At 29.7% G+C, this 14622-nt stretch overlaps 1 protein-coding gene across 2 annotated transcripts in view; it reads right to left on the minus strand.

The window, feature by feature from the left end:
• The window catches only part of GlnRS (Glutaminyl-tRNA synthetase), a 60235-nt gene extending 47492 nt beyond the window's left edge, over positions 1-12743 (minus strand). Inside the window, exons 1-5 of one of the 2 annotated variants that reach the window (XM_085819178.1) lie at positions 12609-12743; positions 12283-12436; positions 4838-5023; positions 3565-3689; positions 1580-1637 (exon numbers count right to left, since the gene is read on the minus strand). In XM_085819178.1, the coding sequence (XP_085675304.1) occupies positions 1580-1637; positions 3565-3689; positions 4838-5023; positions 12283-12436; positions 12609-12620 (535 nt within the window). In that variant the 5' untranslated portion in view covers positions 12621-12743. Of the gene's footprint in view, positions 1-1579; positions 1638-3564; positions 3690-4837; positions 5024-12282; positions 12437-12579 lie in introns of both variants that reach the window. The other variant, XM_085819177.1, reaches the window with a different exon arrangement.
• Between the last annotated feature and the right edge of the window lie 1879 nt (positions 12744-14622).

Genomic DNA, 14622 nt, shown 5'->3' on the forward strand with positions numbered 1-14622 from the left:
CCTCGTTTTCGCAACAACACTAAAAATCCTCTCGCACTCCGCATTACTATAGGGAACTGTCAAGATGGCCAACTTAATTCTAGACAGTTCACTATACTTTAAAATTCCATCAGCACCTTTCAGTTTTCCAATTAAACTCCACTGGGTGTCAATCCTAGATGATTTTATAACTTCATCCAAGTTTTCTAATTGTAAACTGCAAAATTGCGACTGCAGTATATCAGTGGCAACATCAATATAATCATCTTTCATGACTAAATGAAGTAACACAGGAAATGTGTTCAAAAAGTACATTATATCAGAAAAAGATGCATTTGCTAGAGCAGAAACATCAGCAACTTTAGCATGCAAAATCACTTCATCGTTGACTCTGGATTAAAAAAAGCAACAATTGGATACAGTTTTGAATCGGTATTATTGCTTCCATCCGTAGAGAGGCAGAATAGAGCTGTTTTAATGCAATCAATAACTGAAGATTTATTTTTCAAACCCATTTATTTAATAATTGCACCTGTTTTGGTCCTTGCACTTGAGTATTTCTAAGCGATTTCACTATCGGGAAACATTTTTCTAAATAAAGCTGCAGCGTGATCCGATGCATTCAGTGGCAGGTTGTGCTCCAGTAAAAAGGCAGAGAACAGACATTCTGCATTAATCACTTTTTGGTCCTTTGTTTCAGAAGAAAAATTTAATTTTTTGTTTTTTTCAAAACAACTTATGTTGTCCTTGTCTTTTTGTTTACACACGTTTCAGAACATCCGCGTTTCCACCATGCGAAATCGAAAAATCGCAAATTTATTATATTTCCTTGAGGAAATAATGGAAGGAAAGTCAACTGTGTACGATTTTTGAAACATACACAAGTATTTCACCTTTCTCGCAGACATAACAAAAGATGATAATTTATAACACTATTTCCCGAAGGCAAGTGTACTCACACAACTCAGGACAAGATGAAAGAAATAACGAAAAAACATCCAAATAACAGCCTTGAGTTTGCTTTGTGCTCATTGGCTAATATATGCCAGATGACACGCAGTGGAGCTCGATGCCCATTGGAGAACTGGAGAACGACGTTTCTGGATACGTATGCTCTCACTCACAAAGCAGAAATTCTCATCTGATTCACAAGCTTTTGTTTTAGATATAATCTAGAGAAAATTCAATTGCTTTCAGACGTCCAAAATCACTTTTTTTGTTTTGTTCATATAATGAAGTATTAAGCTATGTTCCATAAAAATCGTGAGAAATATTAAGAATAAGAAAAAGTCGGGAGAAATATATTGTAAATCGGGTTGGTGGGAGAGCGGTTGAAAATCGGGAGTCTCCCGCCTAAATCGGGAGAGTTGGCAACTCTGATAAGGTCTTCTTAAGCTTGATATGAAAGACCTCAAGTTGATATAAATTTTTGTACTTTAAGAAGGATGACATTTATCTCACTACCAATCCAACTACTCACTATTATCTTTAGATGAGTGAATTCTATTTTTATACTAAAAATAATTTTAACTCTGTATAATTAAAAATAAATAAATAAAAAAATTATGTAAATGCACAGAAAAGTTAAACATCTGCATACCTTTCTGGTCAGTTTCTTTCTCAGCTGCAGAAGAAATAGTTTCTTTTTTCTCTTTTGTCTGTAGTTCATGAAAAAAATGAATTAATGAAAGATGCAGATAAAATCCTATATATATATTAATAAATAATCAAATGTAAGTAAGGACAATTAAGAATCCTGTGCTTTAGGCTGCAGTGATTTAATTAAACTTAATTATAATTAATGGAGAATACTCCTATTAAATTTTCACATGTTTTACTCATCTGATTCATTGGATACTTACGTTTTGTTCTAAAAGTATTTTGGCACTTAAATAAAACTTTTCATTCCAAATAAATTAATAATCGTAGTTTCATTTACATCACGTGGGGGAATTCTTGATATGCATATGAGTATGCTAAATTTGGGGAATTAAGTATTTACATTTAATTTCATTTTTACTTTCAATTTGCATATGCATAGCAAAGACGAAACACTATGTCTGAATGATTGGGAGGAGAATGAAATAAGCTAATTCCCTCCTGAAGAATCACTATTATTTCGGTTTCCTTTCAGTTGTTCATTTTTAAGTAATTTTATTTATATGGCTTTAATTACCAATAAAATTTTTTCTCACAATTTTATGCATATCCACTATTATTGGCCATTGCTGATAAAGCAATTTTTCCATGCCAATTTAACTTTAATACTTCAAAAAAATTTTCTTACACATTTTAAAGTTAAACAATTTTTAATATTACTTAAAATTTACAAATTGGAATGTATTTAGACTTCAAATTGTAATTTTTTTTACTTTATTAGCTTTCTTGATTTAATTTGAATTATAAGAATTATAGAATATAGAAGAATTATAGAAATTAAGAATAAAAGTATTTCCCTTTAATTATTAATTTTATACAGAGAGAGACACATAGACAAATATAGATATATATTTATTTTCATATGTTTGTTTGATTTGCAACTTGATAAATTTATGCTGTTGATAAACTAATATGTACAATTTCAATAAATTAACACACCATAAAACTGTAAAGAATACATTTATTAAAAATACATCACTGTTTCAAACTATATATTCAAAATATATCACAGTTTCAAACTAAAATTGCAGTAATACTAATTTCATTCGCATTAGACACTGAAAGCATCAGTTTAATATAACTAATATTTAAAGGGCAAGGATATGTCAAAAAAATTCACACATTTTAAATGTCAATGAAATATTTTGCAATTCAAATATTCTGCCATTATGAAAAACTACACACAATCAACATATAAAATTTTAAATTACTAGAAGAACAGCAGATTCAGCAACATTAATTCTTTACAGATCATTTTATTATTTATATTACAAGGCTGTCCTGATCTGTATAGCAGTTAATCGTTGGGCATGATTTCAAATTCCACAGTAGGCTTGGATGTTTAAAAGTGTGAACATTATGTGTTATGGAGATACTTAATACTGGCAACCAAAAAGTCTTCTCAAGAGGTTTGGTGGTAAGGAAAGAAGAGTGAAAGATCCTCAGATCTGACCTCTTTATCAAAATTAGGATAGAGCTCCCTTTTTCTTACAGATGTAATCGAGTCATCCCCCTCCCATTGTGGCATAACCCTGGAAAACATTCTCTCTGATGAAACAGTTAAATAACTGATGGTTTGGTCATTCCCAATGAGTTCATTAAGCTGCAAGTGTATGGCCATTTGAACAACATTATTTCATTATTTTTACAATAAAACTTTCTGTCAATACTGGAGTAATTCTAATTCATATAAACAATGTTGCACTTTTTCAGCTTTTGATGAACAAAAATTTGAAAAAATAACATTGCTTAAATTTTGATATATGTTATTTCTATTCCTTTTAATCTGGCACTTTCTGCCAGATAATAAAATTTTACTTTCATTAATACATATAAAAGATTAAAAATTCTTACACAGCAGGTTGAGAGTTTGATATTGAGAATGACTAGTTTATTAATTTATGCATGTAAATTTACAACATTTACCTTGGCTTTAGTTGGTTTAATATTATCTTCTGTAGTTTTAGGGCCCAGAATATCTAAAATTTGAAGCTCAACTTCATTCTTTATATATTTTCCATCAGCAAATGGAAGTTCTTTACGTGCTTCCGCTATAATACAAAATTGCGAAAAATAAGAACAATTTTTACTTAACAGTAAAATTTAATGATAAATTAAAGAAAGAGATACATCATTAAAAATCTATATTGTGTAACTATATGAAAATCACAATACTCAGAAAGAAAGCGCATTAAAACAAATGTACTCTTTCGTTTGTGGGGCAGTAGCCAAAATATAGACAAGTGCACTAATAATACCACAGCAATTGTACCAAACAATGTAACTTATTATTATTATTATTTTTTTAATTCAGATATACTTTTCTTGTGAGATTTTGAATGCTTTCTGATTTTCTCAGAAAGGAACTGAGTTGAATTTTACAATCTGCCATTTGCTAAATGATAAAGAGTCTGCAATTAAATTCTTTCAGTTAAAGAAATTACGCACAAACTTAGTTCAAATAACACTAAAATGAAGTTACGTTTTAGTGTTAAATACCATTAGCACAGCCAACCATGATGAAACCATTAGTACAGCCTACCATGAAATTAGCACAGCCAACCTTGATGCCAAGTTAAGAACATACTGCAAACCCAAATTTTAATTACTAGATTAACTATACTTTTCATTACATTATTATGGTTGTAATAAAATAGTTTTATTAAATTCTGTTAACAATTTTCTTAAATATTATGTAATCATAGTTTCAAATGGCAATGCATCATTAGGGGTTGGCATTATTATTTCAAGTCACATTTTGTGCAAACATTTACATTCTCTCTTTACAAAAGCATATCTAAGTAAATAAAAATATACAGTTAAAAAAAATAAAGATGCTCTATTTTTTGGCAAATACTATTTTAATAGCAAAAATTGAAATAATATCATGATTTTAAATATCTTTCCCATTGTGCAATTTAATGATACCAAAATAATTTAAATTTTAATCATAAGTTTGAAAATCATTTACTTTCTTTGCTACAAAAGATTTTTACACTGAAAAAGTATTTAAAACTAAACTTAGAAACATCAAATAAAATTTAAAAAGTAAAAACTTTTTCTGAAGAAGAGACACTTTTGTTTAATCACCTAAAAATTTATTCAAAACTAAGGTTGCTATTTTGTTTTATTTTACATTTTACATTATTATTATATGTTTCTCTTCTAGTGTGAAGTATTTATTTAATATATATCTTACCCATTAACAATCCTGTATTAAATGAGTATCGTTTTTCTACCAATTCTGCCTTGTGAGAAGCAATGACTTTTTCAACTACTTTTTCAATTTCTTCAGGAGACACAGTAACTCCAACTCCACAATTTTTTTCAAATTCTTCGATGTTTATGTTTTCATCTGCATGATTCATTAAGTATGTTATTGCAGCTGTATGGGCAGAAAAATAATTTTTATTAAAGAAAACATATGCACTGATTAAAATATTAATTCACACCGTAAACATATAGATTCATTTCGACATACAATAGGAGATACTTACAAGAACTTCTGAGTGTGAAATAAAAATTATTTGAAAAAGCAAAGAACACTTTGTTTTAATAACTATTAAGGTTTTAATTCACATTAAACATTCAAGTTTTTTTTTTTTTTTTTTTTTTTTAATTTATTACATACTCCATCACATGGAAAAGAAGGAATGCCTCATGGAGGATTTTTTAAAGAAAACTGGTTCATATTTACATTACACATGGGGAAAATGATAAAAATGCCCATGCAGCTAGCCTGTTTGCCAGGACTTGAACCCTGAACCAAATTACTGGTGTTCAGCAGCTTTTTTACCACTTGGCCACTGGTGGGCTATAAATTCTTCAAAATTTACATGAAAAGTAATTTTCTTAATTTAATGTAAATCTGCAATTTAATTACTGATACTATATTTGAATATTTAAGTACTTAAAGTCATAATACAATTCAAGCAATCACTGAAAACTAAATTTATGTACAGCATTAATTTTAAACATGTTTTCTACATGTAACACGATCCTTAAACCATATTTTAAAAACGAATCTACATAAATTAGGAAGGGTCATCTCACCTACTCTTTTCTTTTGCCTTACACATGTTTTTTGATATTATGTTTATTTTTGACACACAGCTGTCTTAACAATGCTACTGTCAAGCATCTACATTTCATTGAAACATTGTAATAATAGAATTACAGTCAAAAGTCGTTAATTCGGACACCCATAATCCGGAATGATCTATAATCCGGACCCCAAAGCTACAAACTTTCTGCGCATGCGTCGCGTTCACGCATGCGCACAGGCGTTTAAGAGTGCGCGTAAGACCTTTACGGCTGCGAATATGTTTGTGCGCATGCGCGTTTAATGTGTAATGGAGGTATAAGCTAAGCTAAAATTATCTAATTCAGTTAATGTTGCAGATTGCGTTGTTCCTTAATCTTCGAATTGGATCCGGCTTATTATTTTTTGCAGACTGTTAGAGCAATTTCATAAAAGTAAGCTTGAACTTTCGATTATGTCAAATAGAATTTCCGATATATATTTACTAATATGTAATTTGTATCTACAAAGCGAGAGTATGTTTTGAAATCCGAAATCTGTTTATCAATTTCACGCCGCGGATTGGAAGTTGATCTGTCAGCACTATCCTTATCTTCAGGGCAGATGTTTTTATTTTATTTGGCTTATATTCCTTACTAAGTGTAGTATTGGCGTCTTTGATATGATTTAAATCAAGTTCCTCGTCATTATAATTCGCTTCCGATAAGTGAAGAAAGTGACCCAGAGGTTATTGAAAACGAAAACATTTCGATTGACAAATTAGTCGGTATTCTCAACACAGCAAATTATAGGACTTGAACAGCGGAACTTTGTAACTAAACAAGAAATTATGTCTGTTTAATAGAATTAAAGAGAAAGTATTATCACATGAAACGAAGCAACTTACATTGAAAGAAATGTTTAATAAAGTAAACAAATAAATATTAAGCTTTTTCTTTTTGTAAATTTTGATACCCTTTAGATCATAATTGTTCTTTATTTCATAAATTACAGTTTCATATTTTTAATTTTGTAATTTCTGCATGCCATCCTACCAGATTTAAACTGATGATCTATAATCCGGAATCGCCGAAGTCCCGACGAGTCCGGATTAAGGACTTTTGACTGTATCTTATTTACACAATAAACTGATGTAATTAAATATGTTTATCAGACTTGCAAATGCTTGAATCTTCATTTAATTCTGTAGTTCATACAACATTTACAAAACTGTTACTTTAACCCTCTGAGTGACACAAGTTTTAGATCTGCTCATGAAGACCTATATCAAAATTGCATTTAAAACCACAAATTTGTAAAATTACTTATTTTAGTACCTGTTTTCATAAACTTTCATTCATTAAGACAATATTTATATCATTAAAGAAAGAAAGCAAAACATTTTAAATTATAAACTAATATATAACCAAAGAGAGACAGAACTTAATGACCTGATAAAGGTGGTCATGCTGTTCAAGGAGGATAAAAAAAAACATATATTTATAACTGTGTACCACTTATAACATGGAATGTCAGTTTCAGAGCATTTTGAGAGCTGATTATATTTGGAATTTTTTATTTTTATTGAAGAATAATATACTGAATAAATATGTTAATACCCATGAATATAATTATCAAGATCATAACAGATGCATGCAGAAAAATATAAATGCAAATGTAATACACATATTTTACACTTACACTACAATTTTAGTTTTATAATACTCATGAAACATATTTCATATCAATATAGTTTACTTGGCAAAAACAATTTGTGACTTCTAAAAATGTTTTCTAGGAAAATTCAAGACACTTATATGTCTAAAGTATATTAGTAATAAATAAGGATGAAATTACAAATAATAATTGTTTACTCATTAATTAAGTAAATAAATAATATTGCCAAACACATATATTTGGGCTTTGATGATATTCTTCAGTATCACCTGTTTCTGACGATATTTTTTACTTTTGAAACATTAATACATTTCAAGCTTTTACACTTAATTTTAAGTTTAGATTTAAAAAAGCATGATTTTAGATTACATTCTGAATTAATTTTCAATTCTACCTCACTGTTTTGTTTAAAAATATGTTACTTCAAAATACCTTAGATACAATATTTAGTGTTCTACTAATACTACTAATACCAGCTACTTCTTATGTTAACAACATTAAATTAGTATACTATAAAAGCTAACATTCTTGAAATAAAAGATTTTGGAAAATGTCCGTTCACTAATTATTATAATAATATGTACTGAAGTATTTTCTTGTTGATCACAAAATTTAGCAGAGATATTGTCAAATATGCACTAATTATTCCAGCTGATATTATAAAGAAAATATCACTCTTCTTTAGTTACATATATATTCAATATTTACCCATGTTTCAGATACAACATATAAAAAAAAAATAAATATAAATTTTAGCCATGATATTAATCGACAAACATGTTTACTAAAACTTGTACGAGTTATTCCAGCAACCAAAAGTTCTTTATGGATTTAAAAGTTTTCTTCATTGTGAACATGATTCCATATAAATTTGTTTAAATGCAAATTTAAATGGCATCCCATGGATTTGAAAACGTTTGTTATTCTCTAGAAGATCAGTCCCCAATTTTTTTTTTTTTTTTCCCAAAATGCAAGGGAGAAAAAAGAGAGAAATATCAATGTATAGTTTTTATATCCTACAGATTTCATTTAAAAAATGCATTTATAATTTTTTACATTCATAATTTTATTTTAACTTATTTTTTTACTTGTGAGCTTGAGCTTGAATGATAAAACTCTTATAGAATTATGCTATAAAATACTTAAAAAAATATGTGTAATAAAAAGGTTTAGTTTAAAAGAACATTATGCTTTGATTTCATAAGTGCAATATCATTTATTTAATTACAGATGCACATTAAGGACATTATAGCAGTTAATGTATGTCCATCTTTAAATTAATTAGATTATCCAGGATTAAATCAGATTACATAAAACCAAGGGAAAAAATCTTTATGAATGCATTGCAATATCATCCTTATTCATTGGTAGTTGAAATTCGTACTGTTTGATGACAGTTTTTTTTTTTATTTGTCGAAATGGTCAACAGGAAAATGTAATTGTCTAGTACCTTGAAATATATATCACATATCTGTTGATGTATCAACAAAATATATTAAAAACTCATTGGCTTTATTAAAACTCTATCTATAAAACCTTTTCCGGTACTACCAATCTTTAAAAATCTACCTCGCTCATTAAGCTGCAAAGATGTTAAAAAATACACTGCTTTTGTTGAACATTGTACTACTCCCGATAAAGAAAAATATAGGAAAATTCTGCTTAGATTTAAATAATAATCATAATTCTCAAATTTAACCTAATATTAGTATTACCAAAATTTTGATATCAATAGTTGCTTCAAACCTAAAATTATTATCTGTTAAGAAAATTGGGTTAATCTTTGGATTATGGTAACTTAGTGATTTTTTGGCGAAAATTGGGCGACCAACCATGCTACAGCAACCTGCAAATTTTTGTTTGGATGCCATTTTGTTTTCACGAAGTAAAGGCATTTTGGTTAATCTTTGGATTATGGTAACTTGGCGATTTTTTTGGCAAAAATTTGGCGACCAACCCTGCCACACCAACCTGCTAGTTTGTTTGGACGCCATTTTGTTTTCACAAAGTAAAGGCACTTTTTTTTTTTTTTTTAACTCAACATTTTTTTCCAACAATCTGCTAGCCAAATTATGCTTATACTAGAACTTTTATGGAACAAAAGTGCTTAATCATGACAAAGATAAGGTACAAAATTGGGAGAAAGTGCAGAATCGCGAACTGCTTGCCGCGTTTTTAAGAATTGCACATACACTGTATCCATGTACACGTCGACCTATTTTCACTTAAAAAAACATCCCAGAATTGCACAAAAATGGCATTATGCACACTCTTGACTTTATCCATGTACACTGCTAAAGTCCTAGCTAGTACCTTTATCGCCTTACCAAAATGTCGCCAAACTACCTGTTACCATATTCCAAAGATTAGTCTAAAATTGTTTTATTATGCATGGTTAAACACATAAAATTTTATGTTAACTAGCATACAGCTGATATTTACATCTTAATTTTTTTAAGAAAAAATAGGCTCATCTTTAGAATATGGTAACTGGTAGTTTGGCGACATTTTGGAGGCGATAAAGGTTACTACCTGGGACTTTGGTAATAATGTGAGCAGTAATCAGTTCCGATTACGCATTATTTTGTGTGAGGGAAATGAGAGATCATGGGATATGTCTTGTGATATTAATGGACGAATTACGGTTCTTTAATCGGAAAAGGGGGGAAATCGGGAAAAAATCTGGAAATTTTGTATTTGGCTTTATTCTGTGTTGTGTGAAACAGTGTTCGGTAATTTTTGGATCCCATGGCCCTAACTAAAGTGAATTTGAAATGGGTATTTAGTGGGATTGAAAGGGGTAGTAATAAGTGTTTCTTTAAGGTTGTGCGAGATAGAAGTAAAGATGTTTCATTATTTATTTTACCTGGTACCTTGCTGTGAACTATAAGTATGATTTTAAAGATCCTGAAACAGAAATAAGAAAAGTTTATCGGATACGTAATCAAGATTCTGAAGATTAGGTAAGTTAGTATTTTTAATTATTTGAGGATATTATTTTTATGCATTGTTCTAAATGTAAGGTGGAAGTAAAGTAATTTGGTATTATTGGGAAAATTGTTATTAGCAATGATTTAGTTTAAAGTAATTAGGATTGTAAGCTAATTTTTATTAATTTAATGTATGTGCTTATTTATATTTTAAGTAGTGTTTTTGAATTTAATTATATTTTAATTAAATGATAGTTATTTTGTGAATTTTATGTTTGTAGGAATTTGGTATACCTTTTAGTTGAAGTAAACGTGCATGGAAATAATTTAAATATTTGACACTAAGTATTTGTAATGTTTGCGGTATGAATTCGTTGGTGACGTTTATAATATAATAGATAAAAGTTTTTGGATATTTTATTTATTTTATACATGGAAATATTCATATTTGGAAAGGGTATATACTTTTTTGTTATTAGGTAATTTCATATATGTTCTTTTTAACGGGTTTAAAGATTCAGAAAATTGTCATGCATTTTCGTGAAATTTTTCTAATTTATGAGAAAAAAGGAGTGTACATGGATATAGTGAAGAGTGTGCGCAATGCCATTTTTGTATAATTCTGGGATGTTTTTTTAAGTAAAAATAAGTCAATGTGTACATGGTTTATGTGTATGTGTTATTTTGAAAAACGCGTAAAGAGTATGGTATTGTGCACTTTTTCCCAATTTTGCAGTGAATATTTGTCATGATTAAGCAGTTTTGTTAGATAAAATTTCTAGCATAAGTGTAATTCGGCTAGTAGATTGTTGGAAGAAGTGTTCAGTAGATTAAAAAGAAAAGAAACATGTCTTTGGTGGCGGGAAAAAAAAAATAGAGGGTTGCTGTAGGAGAGTTGGTCGCCAAAAAATCGCGAAGTTAACACAATGTAAAGATCAACCAAAAAATAGTTTAACTTCACATATGACAATATAAAAATTTTATAAATTTGTTTTCATTTTAAATGTAAATAAATTTATTATTATAACAAGTTACTGTTGCCTTGTTCTGACAGATTCAAACATAGTCCAAAATTACTGTTTTTTAGAATAAATTAATATCCTTTTTCTCTAATTGAATTAATATATAATTGGGCAATACAAAACATATTGTGTGGGTTACCCACACAGTTCTTTTCTACAACCTATTCACTTTCTCAATGATCATAAACTTGAAATAAACAACAGAGTGCTTCAAATCAATTTCTAATTTAACTTCTATTATTAATGATTTGGTTGCCTTACTGGTATGGTGGTCCTAGAGCCAGCTACCATAGCTTTCGGCTCCAGTTGGAATTCTAGAGCTGGCATGCTGCTTGTAATGGTATAATATCTTGTAATGGTATAGAGACATGAGTGCATTTAAACTACTGCTGAGCTGAAAGCCTTTTGAGAAACAGATGGAAGAGTTAGAGGAAAGTATCTTCTGATCGAACATCCAAGAGATTCTCCCTCAAAATTCGGATGAGTTTAGGCAAATTCCTGAAGCCATCTACAGAGTATTCAAGCCCTAAGTAAATGACAGGCACAGTCTTTGCCTCTTTACCACAGTAGAGTTCATGGACTTGATCTGATGCTATTGTCATACAAATGAGATAAGCTACCACACCACTACACATGAACATTTCTCTTCCAAAATAATAATAATAAAAAAAATAAAAAAAAAAAAAAAAAAAAAATACAGATCCATCCATATATAATATACGAACTAATTTTAATAAATTAAATGTGATAATCAAGATTTAATATAATAAATCCAGGTAAAATAAGAGTCTACAATTAACTCTTTGAAATAATTAACAAGTAATTAAAATATGTTACAAATATTCCACCAAAATTATGTATAAAATAGTTATTCGGTATTTTAAAAGTTGCTCATGAGTTACAACTCCTCCTAATAAATTGTTGTTGATAATGTTAATTCACTAATAACGAACAGAATATGTCTGAGGATATGAGAAAGGATTATACCACTCACCATTGAGTTTTATTTCAGAATCTATTTTATTTTCTGCGACATACTGAACTAGTAATTCCACCTTAGATTGGATTTGAGGTTTCACTTTAGATACTATATGGTATAATAAATTTCCAGTAGCTTTAGCTATTCCATTTGCTGAGGATTTGTTTGCCTAAGAGAAAAGACATGCATATATTTATAAATACATAGTGAATGTAATTGGTGTGGTGGACTTTAATATTTTAAATGCATTTGTTGAATAAGGTTTGTAACAAAACGTTTCTGTTAAAAAAACAGACAGCATCTGCTTATTACCAATTCAATGACATGAATCAATTCCTTACAGAGTTTCTCATTCTTCGCAGTTTCCTTTGCTTTCTGTTCAGAAAGCCCAATGCTCATTAAATTATTTAACACTGTCAAATCTTGCGACATGTTGGCGCGGATTGTTTATTCGTGGCGGAAGTGAAACTTACAGCATAGTCGCACCGATGATGCCAACAATGAAAATCTATAATTTAGTTTTTGACATACAAAGAACAAAAGTTTGGACTCTGATACTAAAATCTGCGATCCTGTCTACAAATTGTATCCAAGACTTTATTTATTCTGCATCTCGAACAAAATTTAGTTTATTGGATGCAAGTTTTAAGTTTTCATAACTTCCGTCATAGGCTAAAGCAGGGGTTGCCAACCCTACGCCCGCGGGCACCATGGCGTCCTAAAATTGTTTCAGTTTTCAATAAAAATTCTAGGTGAACGTTTTCTAATTTTTAATGAAAAAGAAATTTCGTCCAACATAGATACCAGCACAAAGCGAAATATGATAATTTTTTAATTGTTTTTATTTTTTTAACTCTATCCAACTATAAATTTACCTTGAAAACGTAAATGGTGCCCTCCATCCAACAACAAGGTCGTAGCTAGGGTTTTCAGCGCCCAGGGACAACTGAAGACTTCGCGCCCCCTACTGCTTGCCAAGGATGGAAAACATTTAATTTTAAAATGTAACATCAGTTTGGCGCCCCTTGGATTCTGCGCTCTGGGACAGATGCCCCCCCTCTAGCTACGCACCTGTCCAATAGATATTCTATAATGTGCTTTTAGGAGCAAATAGGTTGAGAACCCCTGGGCTAGAACCTGGTCGAGACTTTGGTACTCATCATCGCTGCTGCTGTAGTAGTTTACATTCAGCACTAACCATCCTTTCAAGAGCTGAAGAAAGTAATATATGTTAATAAGGAATATATCGTTACAGGAGATATCAGGTAAGCTTATGCTTATTCAACGTTATGTGTCTTTATTCAGGGATGTTAAATGTTGATATTTTGCACTGAATGGCACTTTTATACGAAAATGAGCATTTCTGAGAAATTCTCACGAGTGCTAAGCGATAAATTTGCCGAACATTGATACTTTGACCTGGGTTTATACTTGAATAAATAATGTAATGTTTTCATTAGAAACGAAACAGTTAAAAACAATGAAAATGCGATCTACATGACTTACCACCCCTATTACAATAACTTGATATTTCCTGTATAGATATATTATGCAAAACATTCGTTGAAATATTCGAATTTCATCGAATACTAAGCAAAAGATTTATACTTAACTCATTGATCAGCTTGTGGTAACCAGCTAAAAGAATTATTAGTCGTTTATGCGATGTTCGTCACAAGCTTCCAAGCTACAGATTTATATCAGGAGGAACTGTAAGCACCAATGTAAATTATTTATTGATATTAGACAGAATATTTACTGAGAAATGGCAACAGCTAACTTCTGGATGTCATTTGATTTAATTTCTTTTAAATATTCACGGACTGGAGAAAACGGCGTTTGCCGAAGTCCTCATCTTCTTTCTTCTTGCTTAAATGCAAGATTAAATATTCAGATAAAGTGTGATTAAAATGTATATCGGTACGATGCAGTAAGAACGTTTGTTATGTTATGTGCATTTTCGAATACCTTACGTATAGGTTATTAAGTAACGAGTACGATTTATCTTTAAATAAATGTTTGTTTGCCTTATAAAATCGTATTATGAGTGATTAATTTAATTACAAAAGGAAGCTAGCAGATATCAGAAGCAAGATAATTCTGAAATCTAAACCTAAAAGCTACAATGATTTGCTACACATAAATAAGATACGAAGAATTTGAATTTCAAGGTCGGTGCATTTATTGATGTCATATATTTATTATAAAATTTAATTTTGTTATTTTTTGATTATTTTAGAAAAATAATTTAATTTTTTCATTTATTTAAATTTTGAAATATATTCAGAACGTCAAACAAACTTACAAAATACTAATAACTGTGTTCTACTAAGTTATTGAATTGAAAGTTAATAG

Source organism: Stegodyphus dumicola, chromosome 6, assembly GCF_044657685.1.
Source record: "Stegodyphus dumicola isolate Sdum_Otavi_A_Nest chromosome 6, ASM4465768v1".
NCBI classification, from domain to species: domain Eukaryota; kingdom Metazoa; phylum Arthropoda; class Arachnida; order Araneae; family Eresidae; genus Stegodyphus; species Stegodyphus dumicola.